A 16,038-nucleotide genomic window follows, 5' to 3' on the forward strand; every position below is an offset into this window, starting at 1 on the left:
GGTTTGGAGCCATGCTAGAATGTTTTCTGGTTGTGTGTTAATCACTCAGTCGTATCTGACTCTATGCGACCCCGTGGACTACAGAGCCTGCCAGGCTCCTCTGTCCACGGAATTCTCCAAGCAGTAATACTGGGCTGGGCTGCCATTTCCTTCTCCAGGGGATCTTTTCTGGTTAAACTTATTTTATCTTTTTAAGGGCTACGAAACTTTACAGAGGAAGCTTGATTGCACTCTGCATTTCCAATGTATTTTTTATGCTTCCCTGGCAGTTTGCTCAGTTTGTACTTCTTACTCAGGTAAGGTGCTTATATTTTTAAACTGAATTAAGTTTAGTGTATTTGATTACAAGAACTTAATTATCTAAAATTATAGAACTGATATGTTACATGATTCTAAGTCCTAAAATGTTTTTTTCAGTTGATATTTTGAAAGAAGTTTCAAGATAGGGCAATAAATAAGATTTATTTATTAATGGGTGTTGAGAAAGGGGAGTAGAATGTGTGCTTATTTTTCCCTGCCCCCACTGCTTGGATTCTTTCTTATACTGGCCTTATTCCTATTCATATAAAGCAACTTGAGTTGTTTTTTAATGTTCTTTGAAATGTCTTGCTTGAGAAATGAAGTCAAGCCTGGATTTGAGACCTAACTCTGTTCACTCTGTTGGACAGACAGCCTAACTTTTCTTAGTTTGTTTTCTCATATATGAAGTAGAGAAAATGAAATAGCCTACTGTATTGGGTTGTGATTAGGATCAGATGGGGTCATGAATGTATTATAAGACTCCTAACACATTACCACTGCTTAACAGGATGTCAGGTTAGCTGTTTCTATCATATATATTTTTTTTTAAGAGACGCTTTGAAAAAGTGAGCGTGTTAGTTGCTCAGTCGTGTCTAACTCTGTGACACATGACTGTAGCCTGCCGGGCTCCTCTGTCCATGGAATTCTCCAGGCAAACATACTGGAGTGCATAGCTGTTTCCTTCTCCAGGGAATCTTCCCAACCCAAGGATCAGACCTGGGTCTCCTGCATTGCAGGCGGCTCTATTTGTACTTAATTCTTTATTTGAGCTTACCTTTTAGATTCTCTTGTCTTCTTTAGTTTGATGACATATTAAATGTTTCTGGTTTAAAATGTCCGTGAGGGTCACTCCTTAAAACCCAGTGGCCTGTTGTGTATTGCTTAGCCCCTGGAATGGAAAGGGAGAGTTCCTACCCTCCAGTTAGTGGAGATGGTCAGCTTTATGTTTTTTATCTGGGGAGTGGGGAGTGGGGAGTGGGGGGAGTTGCATGGAGTGAGTGGAGGTAGTAATATGCTTCTCTGTGGGGCTTACACTGAGTAACAACACACTTGCCCACAGTTGTTGTGTCATATCAGTCACCCTTCAGCAATGACGTGTTCCCCATGGAGAAATCTGGGTAAAGGGAAACATTGTTTTCTTGCTTTTAGGAAAATTTATTGTAGATTACTTAGAGATTAAAAACTTGATGAATAGAACTTAAGACATATGTTTATAAGTATTCAGCTATTTTGCTGTTTGTTTAAAACATATTTGTGTAGTAAGAGAAGCATGGAATTTAATTTGAATTGCTTTTTCCATGAAGAAAGATAGAAAGACACTGTTTGAATACCTCTCTATTTTACTAAAAAAGTGAAAGTGAAAGTGAAAGTTGCTTGGTCGTGTCCGACTGTTTGCAACCCCATGGACTATACAGTCCATGGAATTCTCCAGGCCAGAGTACTGGACTTGGTAGCCTTTCCCTTCTCCAGGGGATCTTCCCAACCCAGGGATTGAACCCAGGTTTCCCGCATTGCGGGCGGATTCTTTACCAGCTGAGCCATTTTACTAAGAGGTACATTGTTTAATCAGTTTATTCATATAATCAATTAATTCATATGAATAACTCCAGTACTCTTAGAATTCTTGGAAAACACATTCACAGTTTTCTTTAAAACTGTTAAAAAATGTAATACCTTTGTAATACAAGTATTTCTAGCTTGAAATTTGATAAATTTGATTATAGCCAACACTGGAATATTTGTACAAGTATGAAGGAGAACACTAATGGAGATACTTTTTAAGTGTGACTAACAAGCAGAACTTAATATATTTTCACACACACATGCATTAAATAATTATTTTTTAGCTTTTAATATATCTTTCCCAATTATGTATTAATTGTCACATTATAATTGCATTTTCATATTGTTCAAGCAAGGCACTTTGTAATTGTACATGTCGGCAGTAGAGTCACTCTGACATTAAAAGGAATATTGTTTTGAATAATCTGCAAAGCAGATAATTTACATGGTTACTTGAGAGAGAAGTGAATGGAAGAGAATAGTCAACCGATATTGCTATATTAATGTATTCACCATGTTTAATAATAAATTAGCAGGTAAGAGGGAAACTAAAGAACCTTCTATATAAATATAAATTTGAGGCAAAATAAAGATAATTCCTTTCTTAATTTTTTAATCTATTCATTATATATGTATAATTTTAAATTTTCACATAACTTTTTTTTTTCCACATAACTTTTTAAATTTCAGATTGCATCATTATTTGCACTCTATGTTGTGGGATACATTGACATAAGCAAGTTACGGAAGATCATTTATATGCACATGGTAATGATTTTTGAATTTGTTTTTTCCCATGTATCTTGACCTTAAAACAAAGCTCCTGATTAATATTTGATTTATTCATGGCTGAAACTAGTTTTAACAAAGTTCCATAACTAAAACAAGTGTTACTCAAAAACTGTAATATAATTAACAGATCTTGTTTTAAATAGGCCACCCTGAAAATTTTATTTTGGGTCATATTACCTGATTTGAGTTTGTGCCCAACTTGTACGTTATCAGTAAAAAAGATAATTCGTGAAAGAGACCGTGGAATGGTATGTTATCCAGGAACCTTCTGTTAAAATAAAGTGGAATATCCGTTTATTGAGCACCAACTATTGAGGCACATGGGACATATCAGTGAGTAGAATTGCAAAGATCCCAGCATGTATGTGGATTACATCCTAGTAGACAGAAGATAAATAATAAACATAGTAATTTGGTAACTTATATAGTATTTTGGAAGGTGGTATGGACTATAGAAAAGGACAAGCCATGATACCCCGAGGAGGTCAGAGAGGGCCAGCTGTCAGTGGATGGGAGGTTGAGATGTCACGGGGACAAGGGGAGGTATGGGAGAGGTAGGGAGCAAGTGTGCATCTGGGATTCTGCCTTTGTTGGCTTCTAGGATGAGGGCATAGGGTTTTCAGGGCTCCTCCTTTTTGGTGGATTTAAAACATAAGAGTGGAAATTTAAATCACAGGAAGGGAAAAGACTGGCCCAGAGGTCAGGTATTGAAATTAACCAAGATCTCTAAAACAAAGGAGCCTCTGTAAGGGTAGGTGACCTGACTTTAGTTCTGTGGCTGGCAGTATGTTTATTCAAGAGATAGCCATATTTGAAGTGGATTGCAATAAAAGCTTAAGTCAGGCACTTGTATTACTAAAAAGAAAAAAAATCCCAACTGTCAGGGTTTATACTACAGCCATATATTTTTTGTTGTCTAATAATTGGTACATATAAAAGGACAGTTATAAAATAAATTATGAACAGAGTTATAAAATGAACAATCATGAGCCTACCCTCCAGCTGAAAACTGGAACCATCATTACTTTGAAGCCCTTGTGTCCTGAATATAGCTGCCTCACTTCTCTTGGAGATAACCATGAGCTTGACCTTTCAAATTATAATTGTTTTCCTTTATGACTTTACCATATACATATACTTATGCATAGATAATAGATTTTTATAATTAAATTTTTGTATTGTTTTTGAGGTTTATAAAATGGTTTCCTTTTTGTGTAAAATATGTTTTCACTCAGATTTCTGAAATTTGTATGTTACTGGAGTTCAGACATTTTCTTTGCTTTATGTTTCTTATTGTATAAATTAAGCACAATTTATTTATCCATGTTCTTGTTGAAAGATGTTTAGATTTTTTTTCCCTCTCTCTCTCCTTTTATGAATAATGCTGTGCATTTTTCCACATACCTCCTGGAACATAAATATAGAGTTTCTCTAAGCTATTTACCTTGTAGTAGAATTTTTAGGTGGTAAATTAAATACATGTTCAATTTCACAATTTAATATTACATTGCTTTTCAAAAGTGATTAGACTACTTTGACCAGTAACATGTAACAGTCCTTGTTGTTCTGTATCTTTTTTTCTTTTTTAATTTTGTCAGTCTGGAGAATATAAAATGGTATCTTATGACCTTAATTTACATTTTTCTCTGGTTTTCAGTAAAGTTGAATGTGTTTTGGTATGTTTATAGGCCCTTTGTCTTTTTCTCTTCTGTGTTATTCCTATTCAAAATTTTCATCAATTTCTCTTATGACCAAGAAAAAATGTCGTTTGTTTTATTCACTGCAGTGTAATCCAGTACATTCATTATTTATTTTGATGCTTGAATTGTTCCTGATTTGACCAGCTACTTTCTGCTGGCTTCTTTGTCCTTTGTTCTCATTATGCTTTGAGTACTTTTTCGAAGAAATCAGTAAAGGCTCAGTTTCATCAAATGCTTTTCTACATCTGTCTAGAGATCCTGTGTATATTTCCCTCTTTAATATGTTACTATAAAGAATTACATTGATTGATTTTCTACGTTAAGCGGCCTTGCTTTTCTGAGCTAAGCAAAACTATATATTCCTGGATTCACTTACTATTATTTTGTTAGAGTTTCAAATCTGTGCATGATTGGAATTGGACAGTACTTATCCTTTTTCGCACTTGATTTTTTTCCTGCAAAGTGTTTAATATGTTTTTTCTTTTTTATATTGCAGTAAAAATTAGAATAATTGTTAAGCCCTTAGTCTGTCATCACATAAGCAGCTATGGATGAGGACTTTGACATAAAGTTATAGTTTTAAAAGTACTAACATGACACAGGTTTAGTTTATAGTAGAACCTATCTTGGGTAAATGATATATGCTTGATCATGTCACTGACTAACTATGGAATCAGTTACATACTATGGACTATCTTTGCTTTACAAACGCCTGAATCTCCATAGTTACATAAAGGAAAAAAATATGAAATTGCCTCCAAAATGAATTTTTTTTCCATTTTTTATTATGATAAAATAATATCATACACATAAACTTTACCATCTTAATTGTTTTAGGTATACACATCAGTGATATTAAGTACATTCTTATTGTTGGGCAAACATCACCACTATCTATTTCCACAACTCTCTTAATCTTGCAAAAATGAAGCTCTATACCCTGCAAAGTTATAACCCCCTATACTCCTTCCTCCCCTGGCCCCCCCCCTCCCCCCCCAGTGCCCTGGAAACCCTCATTCTGCTTCCTACGTCTATACTTTTAACTACTCTAGGTACCTCATATAAGTGGAATCCTGTGGTATTTGTCTTTTCCTGAACGGGTCATTCACCTGGCATAAATGTTCTCAGGGTCCATCCATGCTGATGCAAATGGCAGGGACTTCCTTCTTTTTTGTGGCTGAGTTTTGGTCTATTGTGTGTATGCCACATTTTCCACATCCATTCATCCATCATTGGAAACTTAGACTATTTCTGTGTCTTGGCTATTGTGAACAATGCTGCAGTGAACATGGGAGCGCACATATCTCTTGGAGATCCTGTTTTTGTTTCCTTTGAGTATCTGCCAGGGGTGGATTTTCTGGGTCATATGATAGTTCTATTTTTAATTTCTTAGGGAACTTCCATACTGTCTTCCATAGTGTACCAACTTACTGATACTTTCCCACCAGTAGTGGGAAAAAGGGCTTTTTATTCTCCACATCCTCACCAATACTTATCTCTTGGCTTTTTGATAATGGTCTTTCCAACAGGTGTGAGATTATGAGGTGATGTCTCATTGTGGTTTTGATTTGCGTTTACTAGTGATTAGTGATATTGAACACCTTTTCCTTTGATACTATAACAGCATTTGATAAAGTCAACATCTGTTTCTGATTTTTAAGATCTTAATTAAATGAAAATAGATGGATGCTTCATTGAACTTTTGATACATACATGTACTTTAAGCCAAAAGCTAGTATCATGCAACATGATGGATGAATCAATAAAACTATTGCCATTAATGCCAGAAATTTAAGAAATATGTCTTCTGCCACTCTTAACATTGTTGCATAAATATTAACTAATACAACTGACTTAAAAATGAGTCTCAAATAGAAAAGGAAGATATAGAAGTATCATTGTTTGTAATTGATATGCTTCTGAATACTTAAAAAACCAAAATTAATAAAGTAATTACTACTAGAAACAATAGAAGTTTATATTCATTTTTTCATACTTAACATAATTTTTCTAAATATAAAAAAATCAGAAAATATGAAAAGATTTCTGATATAATAGCAACACAGATAATATACTTTGAAATAAACTTAATAGGCAGGATCTATATGAAGAAAACTTTACACCATTGATATATGTAAAAGAAGACTTAAAGAAATGGAAACAATGTGTACTATTTTCAAATTTAAAGATTTGATAGTGGGCAGATGTAGCTAAAATATAGTGTAATGTACATTATAGAATAAAGCAATTTTAATACAAATATCATTTTTTCAAATTTAGGCTGATTATAAAATTCTTATGTAAATTTTATATATGTGGATCAATAAAACTACTGAAAGAAAGCATAGATTATTTTATTTTTAAAGACTTTTCTTATAATGGAGGTAAATTCTAAATTCTTACAGGAAATGAATGATAAACTGACTAATGTAAAAATTTAGGAAACAGTTATAATAAATACCACAAACAGAGATAAAAATGAACTGGGAAAATATTTATAATATGTTTGCTTGGTAAGGAGCTATGCTGTATAATATATGAAGGAGTGCTTAGGAAAATATGAAAACCCAATAGAAAAATGGACACTAGGAGTAGGCAATTCATACACACACAAAACAATGTAAGTAGTGAATAGAAGAAAAGATGCTATATGTCTCATCCCTAAGAATGGAAAGATGAATAGAAAAAAATGAAACAATGAAGCAACCGTTTTTTTTGTTGTTAGATTGGCAGATATTTAAAAAGAATAATGCACAATATTGGCAGGAACTTGCATACCCTACTGGTGGAGAGTATGGTATTTTGTATGGAAATTTGTCAATATTTTCTCAAATTTTAAAATGTTTGTATCCTTGACCCATGATAATAATTTATCCCATAAATGTGTTGACATGTACTAATATATAAGATAGATACATAAGGATGTTTTCTCAGCAGTGTTTATAATAGGAAAAACAAAACTAACAGCAAGACAAAACTGGAAAGCACTTAAGTGTTCAGAGTACTGGTTGCATAAATTATAGCATATCTCTAGAGTGGAGTACTTTTTTCAGTTATTCAACAGAATGAATTAAATTGTTTTAAGTTGATACGTAAAGCACTTTGAAACAACCTAAGAGTAAAAGCAAGCGATAGCATAGCTTCTGGGCCAGCTTTTCATTTGTGGTTTTAAAAAAGTTATAAACTAGAATTTGTAAATGTGAATGTAAGGATGCACAGGGAGTTGGTGGTGGTGGTGATTTCTGGGGTTTTGAAGTGGGGCATAGAATGCGGGCTCTTTTCCTTGTATATTCCCTATTGAATGGTCCAAATTTTGTTTATCATGGGCATGTGCAGTTTTCAGAATAAAAATCTTTCTTTTTTGGTTTTCTGTATGTTAATTATATTTTTCTTGGATTTTTTCAGATTTCTCTTGCACTTTGTTTTGTTTTGATGTTTGGAAACTCAATGTTATTAACTTCTTATTATGCTTCCTCTTTGGTAATTATTTGGGTAAGTGTTCCTTAAGTAAATGTCTGTTTTTGAAACTAATGGTTTACCAGTTTATCACTGGCTTGAGATTCATGAGGGATTATCTTTCCAGAACTGTTTCAAGTGTCTTACTAAATGCGTATAATGTGATAATGTATTTAAGTTCTCGCTTCCAAAGAAGCACAACAAAAATTAATGCCTGAAGACACAGTGCTTTGCTTTGTACTCTCAATCTGTCCTTTCTCTCTCATCTTTTATGTCACCCGACTTTTGGCCCAGGGTTTATTTTAGAATGGTTTCTATGCTCTCCTCTTTTTCTTGTTTCCTCCCCTCCTTTCAGTGTTTATCCTTTTCTTTCCTCACTTTGTAACCCCCTTTCCTCCTTTTGGCATCTCACAGCAGTCTCTCCTTGTTCCACTGTGATCAGAGAGAGGCTTGAGGACTTGTTTTTTTTTAGTTTTTCCCTTCATGTCTATTTGTATGACTTATTCAGATAATTTAAATCAGGTAATGATTCAGTTATATTTTTCTAGATCACTAAGAGCAGATGTAGATTATGGAGAGACAGTCTTACAGAATTAGGGTAACAGGTCATCTAACACCTTCTGCCACTTTCGATAGAATGACTTTCTAAATAAAATATGTCTCTCTAAATTTAAAGACTTGCAGAGGTAGTTACTCCTGTTTTTTTTTCCCAATGGGTTTCTGTATTACAATGTTTTGCATACCTAAGAGGAAAGAAATTATTCCTTATATTTAACATATACATGCTTTAGTTTTAGACTGGTTTCTTGGAGATGAAAGCATATTGCACTGTCTTAACTGAAATACATTCTACTTCTTGAATAGTCATTTAAGTAAGTCAGATCATTTTGTCTTTCTTGATTTCTAGAACCCATTAACAGATTTGGAATCTGCTATTTCTTTGTCCGATTTTACAAGTAAATTTTTTTAAAAATTCTGTTTCCCAAATACCTCTTCCCAGTCTGGACCACCATCCTTTTCAGGTTGTGTGACTTGAGTATACTCCAGCACAGAAATTAGCAATTAGCATGTGGTTGATGCTCTGTTTTCAATAATGTCTAAAAAACACCCCTCATTAACTGAATTGCTGTGCTTTGATATTAGTGATAGTTCTTACAATCATAAATTCTGTTTGTAATTGGGAAATGTGACAATAGACTCAGTTCTGTATTTACATGTGTGTACGGGGAAGTCCTGGTATTACTCAGGGTAAAGGACATGACTGTTGGTACTTGTGTACAGGAAAGCCATTGAATGGAAGATTGCCTATCAATAAAATCTAATCTTAAGTACATTTTGCAGGAAATTCTCTTCAGTTCTATTGAGCACCTACAGTGTGTTAGGCTTCCTACTAGGTGCTTGATGCTGAGGTATGTCTCAGGTATAGATTAAGCATTATGCATATTTCATGTATCAGTATTTTGATGTATGAAAATAAATGATGGCAACAGGTACAGAATGTAGCATATTTTTATATATTTAACTATATAAATGCACATTTGTCTATTTTTGTTTCTAGTTATCACTTTGAAACCTTAATTGTAACACATTTTGTATTTTCAGATATTCAGAAACTTCTGAAAAGATTTAATTTGGGTTCATGTATTTATGTTTTGATCTCTAACCATATTTTTGCCAAGTTGGAAGTAGATTTAGATCTTTATAGATACTGTGCTTTGGAAGTTTGTTATATATCTGGAAAGAAATCAGATTTGGTTGAGAACTATTTAGTTGGTTCATTAAAAACTCATTTATACTTTATTCAAGGAGTTAGTAATATTTTAACTTAAGGAAAATCTTATAAGACACCTATCTAAAATTCTGAAATTATTATATATTTCTTGATTCTTAGGTAAATCAGAACCAGTCATAGAAGTCAGTTATAGAAATTTATGTATGGAGATTTTTCTTTCAACTTTACAAAGTGACTAATTGACCTAAAATATTCTGGACAAAACAGGGCTCCTTGAAATCAAATGAGCTTGTATTGATTCTATGTGAAACAATGAAAATTGTGCTGAATTTTAGATTCTTGAGGATCGTGTTATTTATAAGTATTTTTTTGGTACCTGAATTTGTGTCTGTAATTATTAACTTCATGCTATGTTATTTTCTCCATGCAGGGTTTACTGGCAATGAAACCATATTTCCTGAAAATAAATGTATCTGAACTTACTTTATGGGTAGGAATCAATCTATTTGAATGCATACATTCTTCCTTCTCTAAAATATATCATTGGTTTTATGTTTTACTTTCAAGGAATTGATCTATATAATGCAGGCGGTCTAACAGTTTTATAACATATTAGGGCTCAATTTTAATGTACCAAATTACTCTTTTCGTGAAGCAAGATTAATATTGGATAGGTAGTTAAAGAATTTCAGTTTTTGTGTTTTATTACCTATGCTTTTTCTGAGGAGCAGTACATGTGTAAGAAACTTTTAGTGGAAGGGAAATTTAACTGCAATTGCTGTATAAATCTCCTATAAAATATTAACTTGATAAGAAGATTGTATATATTTTTCTTTCTGGTGACAGCCCTTGATTTTGAAGTAACATTCTTTATTTTAAGGTGCATGTGTTTCAGCATTTTCTCTTGGCTATAGAGATGATTACTTCACATGTGATTAAAGCATTTATTTTTTTCTTCCTAGGCTATGTCTATGCAATGGCTGTATGATGCACTGGTTTAGTTTTGTTTTGCTATATTTTTCTTTTGTAGGTTATCCAAGGATGTTTTTGGTTATTTGGAACTGTCATACTAAAGTATTTGACATCTAAAATCTTTGGTATTGCAGATGATGTAAGTTTATTTTTGCTTTAACTTGAAAGACTTGAAATAAACAGGCTTAGAATAAATTACTAGAGTTGCCAAGTACCACTGTTTAAGCTAAATTCAAGGTGGGGTCTATTCACCTGTTATTTTGTCTATCTACTCTAATAGAAAGTAAATGTGACTAAGTATATAGTCTATTCTTCAAAATTAATTTTTGACACAGTCTCTTATTGGTCTTTCTATATCACAAAGGTTTTAAAATTTTATTTTATTTTTTTCTTCTTTTTTTTTTTTTTTTATTAGTTGGAGGCTAATTACTTCACAACATTTCAGTGGGTTTTGTCATACATTGATATGAATCAGCCATAGATTTACATGTATTCCCCATCCCGGTCCCCCCTCCCACCTCCCTCTCCACCCGATTCCTCTGGGTCTTCCCAGTGCACCAGGCCCGAGCACTTGTCTCATGCATCCCACCTGGGCTGGCGATCTGTTTCACCATAGATAGTATACATGCTGTTCTTTTGAAACATCCCACCCTCACCTTCTCCCACAGAGTTCAAAAGTCTGTTCTGTATTTCTGTGTCTCTTTTTCTGTTTTGCATATAGGGTTATCGTTACCATCTTTCTAAATTCCATATATATGTGTTAGTATGCTGTAAATGTTCTTTATCTTTCTGGCTTACTTCACTCTGTATAATGGGCTCCAGTTTCATCCATCTCATTAGGACTGATTCAAATGAATTCTTTTTAACGGCTGAGTAATATTCCATGGTGTATATGTACCACAGCTTCCTTATCCATTCATCTGCTGATGGGCATCTAGGTTGCTTCCATGTCCTGGCTATTATAAACAGTGCTGCGATGAACATTGGGGTGCATGTGTCTCTTTCAGATCTGGTTTCCTCAGTGTGTATGCCCAGAAGTGGGATTGCTGGGTCAAAGCTCCAGAGACTTAAGCTCAAATTTTAAGACCTGTGCAGTTATTTTCCTCTGGTTTCTTTATAATCCCCTTTTGCAACAGACAAAGACACCACCTTCAGAGCCTCTTAAATAATAAATTATATTATAGATTCATTCCTTTTTTATTCCAGTTTTCTGGTCAGTGCTTATGAAAGTTTTATTTATAAGCTTTTATAGATGATTTAATCCAAGTTAGTCTTGTGAGAGACATTTTTATTATTATTGGTTTTACTTTCTTTGGTATTTGGGTAGGAGAGATAATGAGAAGAATTTTGTTTTATAATTGCAAAAGATTCACCCTATCTGTAATTTTGCTTTGTCTATTTTATTTTGATATTTTGGTGAACACATTAATTAAATTAAAATAGGACACTAACCAATGTGGAAAGAGTAAACCACATTTTTTTTTTTCTGTAATTTATTTTAATTGACTGTCTTTCTTCCTCCTGTAATAGATTTAAGTAGTGGTTTTGAAACTGAGTTCTGTGACGTTCTGGGACTTCACAGGCTCTTTGGTGAGGTCCATCTACTTTCCAGTCTCCTTTTTGATTCTTTTCATCCAGGATAGTCTAGCTTTAATCTCTTACATAGAGGACATCTATACAGGTTTTCATATGAACAACAGAATTGTTTGCTTAAAAAAGATTGAGAACCTCTGGACTATTATAGGGGTAGTCTACAACCTGTGGGAAGATATTTTTAAAGTTTAAAAGCATAACCTAAAATGCATTTATTGGGTCATTCAGTGTACCTGCTCTGGGCCTGACAGTAGAATGCATCCTAGAGATACAGAACTGAGTAAGACACAGGCTAGTGGGATATAGGGACAATTTCTAGCAACTATAAAACAGTGTAATAGAAGCTGTGATAAAAAGAGTGGAACTTCCATGGCAGTCCAGACTCCGAGCTTTCATTGCAGGGGGCATGGGTTCAGTCCCTGGTTGGAGAACTAAAGATCCTGCATGCTGTGTGGCATGGCCAAAAATAAATATGTAAAAATTTAACAACTGCAAAATGTATTTTTAAAACTTCATTAAAAAAAACAAACAAACAGGTACAGAGTGCTGCACAAATACACAGGAGGAGTCAAGGAAGGCTCCTAAAAGTCAGCTGTGAAGATGAGTGCTAAAAGGTGATTGAGTCAGCCGGAATACAGAGAATGAGCAGGAAGAAATGGGAAATAGCTCAAGTCCTAGGTTTATGGAATCTGACTACTCACTGGGGGAAGACAGTCCAGTTAAATTGTTAATTCAGGTTAAAGTGACTGTTGTCATTTCTGCCACAGCCTGGTATTGAACCAGGGTAAAAAAAAAATATTATAAAAAGTTATGTCTAAATCAGAAATAATTTAGTTGCAGTGTTGGTATTTCTGGAAATATGTAACATTGATCAGGAACATCAGCTTATAAATTCTTAATTTTGACATTGGTCAGAGGAAGGAGAATGGCAAGGCCATATAGCTATTGAGAAACATTGGTTTTTTTCTGTTAAGATAATAAGGCACATACTTCCCTGTCCTTTAGGAATCCAAGGAGGCATTTATTGGCCTATCCTGGATTTCTCATCCTTGGTAAAAACTGATGTTGTCCAACAGGGAAGTTTAGCACTTGGTGTCCCCAAGATTTTTATTGGGGACTGGTAACACAGGCACCCTCTGCCTCACACATATCAAAATTCTAAACTCCCAGAAGCCATGTAGGTGTTCAGTATAAGCCACTAGTATTGTTTAGGGTGGTGGGGTCCTTGCAGAATCTAATTCCCTGATGTCAGCCAGGGGTCAACCTTGCAAGCTGGTTTTTCAAAGGATACCCTTCAGACCTGTTCTGTTGACTCTCATCTGAATGTTAGGTTTGTCTCTTCTTTTCCTCTCTGCCGTGACCGCCCACCTTCTTGGATCTTCCATGAATGTTCACACCACCTCCCAGACGGTCATAGATTTGTAGAGAGCTTGGGCTCTCTTAGATCCCTCAGCATCTGTGGACAGTTTTCCAGTCACCAGGGATGGGAGAACTTATCTACCCCTCATGGGTTGTCTCTTTTGCAGAGTCTCTAATTTAATTTCTAGCTAGTCTGTAAATCTGCTGTTCACCAAACTGATCCTGTAACCCTTTGCTGCTTTTACTGACAGTGCACAAATTTTTTTGCTTTCTGCCCCCAAACAAGTCAGCTCCTTCCAGTAGCAGATGTTCTGCTTCCATGGTCAGCCCCATCCAGTTATGACCGTTGGGCTGACCGAGCTCAGGGAAGCAGTGGTGCTATAATGCTGGGTGTTAGTGGCCAAAGTGGGAATCCCTGGTGGCTTAGTGGTAAAGAATCTGCTTGCATGGCAGGAGACTTGGGTTTGATTCCTGGGTCAGGAAGATCCTCTGGAGAAGGAAATGACAACCCACTCCAGTATTCTTGCCTGGAAAATCCCATGGACAGAGGAGCCTGGTGGGTTACAGTCCATGGGCTCACAAGAGTTGGACACAGCTTAGCCACTAAACCAATGGCCAAGGCAACAGTGCCACAAACTCCCACTATTTCCACACAGAGGTCATCATTTTTTTTTCTTTTTTTAAAATAAATGAATTTTCTACATTTGTTTTCCTTTTGATCATTTTCTTGAACCTAATATGATTTTTGACAGTTTTGTCCAATTTCATAGTTGTTATTGGAGGGAGGGTATTGACTAACGTTGTTCTTTGCTATATCTGTAAGTCCCCACATTCATTGATTTTTGAGTGTTGATCCATCATTGTGTTTCTCAGATAACCTCACTTGTTTACAATGTATTAGTTTTTCTAAATATTGCTGGATTTGGTTGGCTAATATTTTTAAGGACTTTTGTTGATTTTTAAGAATATTAATCTGTAGTTTTATTTTCTTGTAATGCTTTTGCCTGGTTTTAATTTCAAGGTAATGCTGTGCTTGCTAAAGTTATTGGAAATTGTTCAATCTCTTGTTTTCAGTGAGAATTTATATAGAATTGATATTATGTCTTCCTTAAATGTTTGTTAGAATTTGACCATGAAGCCCTCAGGATCTGAAGTTTTGTTCATGGGAAGATTTTCTACTACAAATCCACTTTCTTTAGGAAGTTACTGGTAGTTTATAGCTTTAGTAGAAACTCACCCATTTCATATATGTCATCAAATGGGTCATGTTTTTAAAAAATTATTGTAGGATTCACTTAGTGAAAAAATTCTTATTGAAATTTTTTACATATATGTGAAATTGTCTTTTATGTTCTTTACTTTTCCTTCTTTGGATTTAGAATCAATATTATAATAAAGAGGTGCTTTTATTTCTTGCTATGTTTTCTATTTTCTATTTATTACATTAATATTTCCGAAGTACCACTTTTTTAAAACTCCTGTTTGATTTTATTGTATTTTTCTTTGTAACTGAAATCTGTCATCCTCATTTCCTTTATTCTTATTTCTTTGGGATTGCTCTGAACCTTTTTCTGATGCTTGAGGGAAAGTGCTTGGCTTTTTTGTATTCACTTCTCTTATATTATGATAAACACATTTTAAATCTATAAATTTCCTTATAAGAAGTACCTTTTTGGCATCTTCCAAGTGAACTATTTTGTGATTTTCTTTTTTAACCCGAAGATAAGTTTTATGTTATTCAGTTTCTGGCTGAGAGGACTTTTAACGTCTTTCTTAGTTATTGTTTTCCAGTTTTGCTGCATTGGTGATTAGAAAAAAATAATTTGCATTGTAGAAATTCACATATCCAACAAATATTGTCAACTTATTTTTTCTTTCTAGAGACTTTTTCAATTGTGCTTTTATACACTTTGAATTTATACCATTCACTGAAAAGATGTTTATGATATGTATAATCTTGCTTTGTTGTTTGTTTTATCAGTATATAATGTCATTTGTTGTCTTTTTCATATGTTTTTGTTTGAATTTAGTTTTGTGAGACATTACATTTGCTAATGCAGGTTTCTGTGGTTCACTGTATCTGATTTATCTTGTTCTTTTTTTCTGCTTTTAGCCTTTCTGCAAACTTTTAAGCATATCTTTTGTAGACAACATGATACTGAATTTTTTTCCTTAACTCTAATTGAGCATCTGTCTTTAATTAGTGAACTTAAGGTCTTTACATTTATGGCAGTTATCATTATTTTGGGACTTCTTTCTTTCATTTTATTGAGATTTTCCAACCATTTTGCTTTCCTTTTAGATTCTTTTCCTTTTCCTTGGATTGGTGGTTTGCATATGCATTTTTAGGCCAAGGTGTTCTCCTTATTGGTTTCTTAAACTTATCAGCATACATTTCTTCCCCACAAGACACAGCATTTGAGAGTCTTCAGGATATCCCATCGCCATTGAGTTCCTCTTCACTCCCTGAGTGCCCCCCGCCCCACTGCGTTTATGTATCGTTTAGTGTTTTAGTCATGATTTGCTCTGGATATAATTTATCCCCTTTCCTACGATTCTTGCTCTTTTAGA

General features: G+C 34.2%; 1 protein-coding gene across 1 annotated transcript in view; it reads left to right on the forward strand.

Annotated features, from left to right (window-relative positions):
* The window catches only part of DPY19L1 (dpy-19 like C-mannosyltransferase 1), a 93,282-nt gene that overhangs the window by 51,256 nt on the left and 25,988 nt on the right, over positions 1 to 16,038 (forward strand). The window contains exons 9-13 of the mRNA XM_043463224.1: positions 197 to 296; positions 2,554 to 2,631; positions 7,761 to 7,847; positions 9,974 to 10,033; positions 10,574 to 10,654. Coding sequence (XP_043319159.1) covers positions 197 to 296; positions 2,554 to 2,631; positions 7,761 to 7,847; positions 9,974 to 10,033; positions 10,574 to 10,654 — 406 coding nt within the window. The remainder of the gene's footprint in view (positions 1 to 196; positions 297 to 2,553; positions 2,632 to 7,760; positions 7,848 to 9,973; positions 10,034 to 10,573; positions 10,655 to 16,038) is intronic.

The sequence above is a fragment of the Cervus canadensis genome, chromosome 3 (genome assembly GCF_019320065.1).
Source record: "Cervus canadensis isolate Bull #8, Minnesota chromosome 3, ASM1932006v1, whole genome shotgun sequence".
Taxonomy (NCBI): Eukaryota; Metazoa; Chordata; class Mammalia; order Artiodactyla; family Cervidae; genus Cervus; species Cervus canadensis.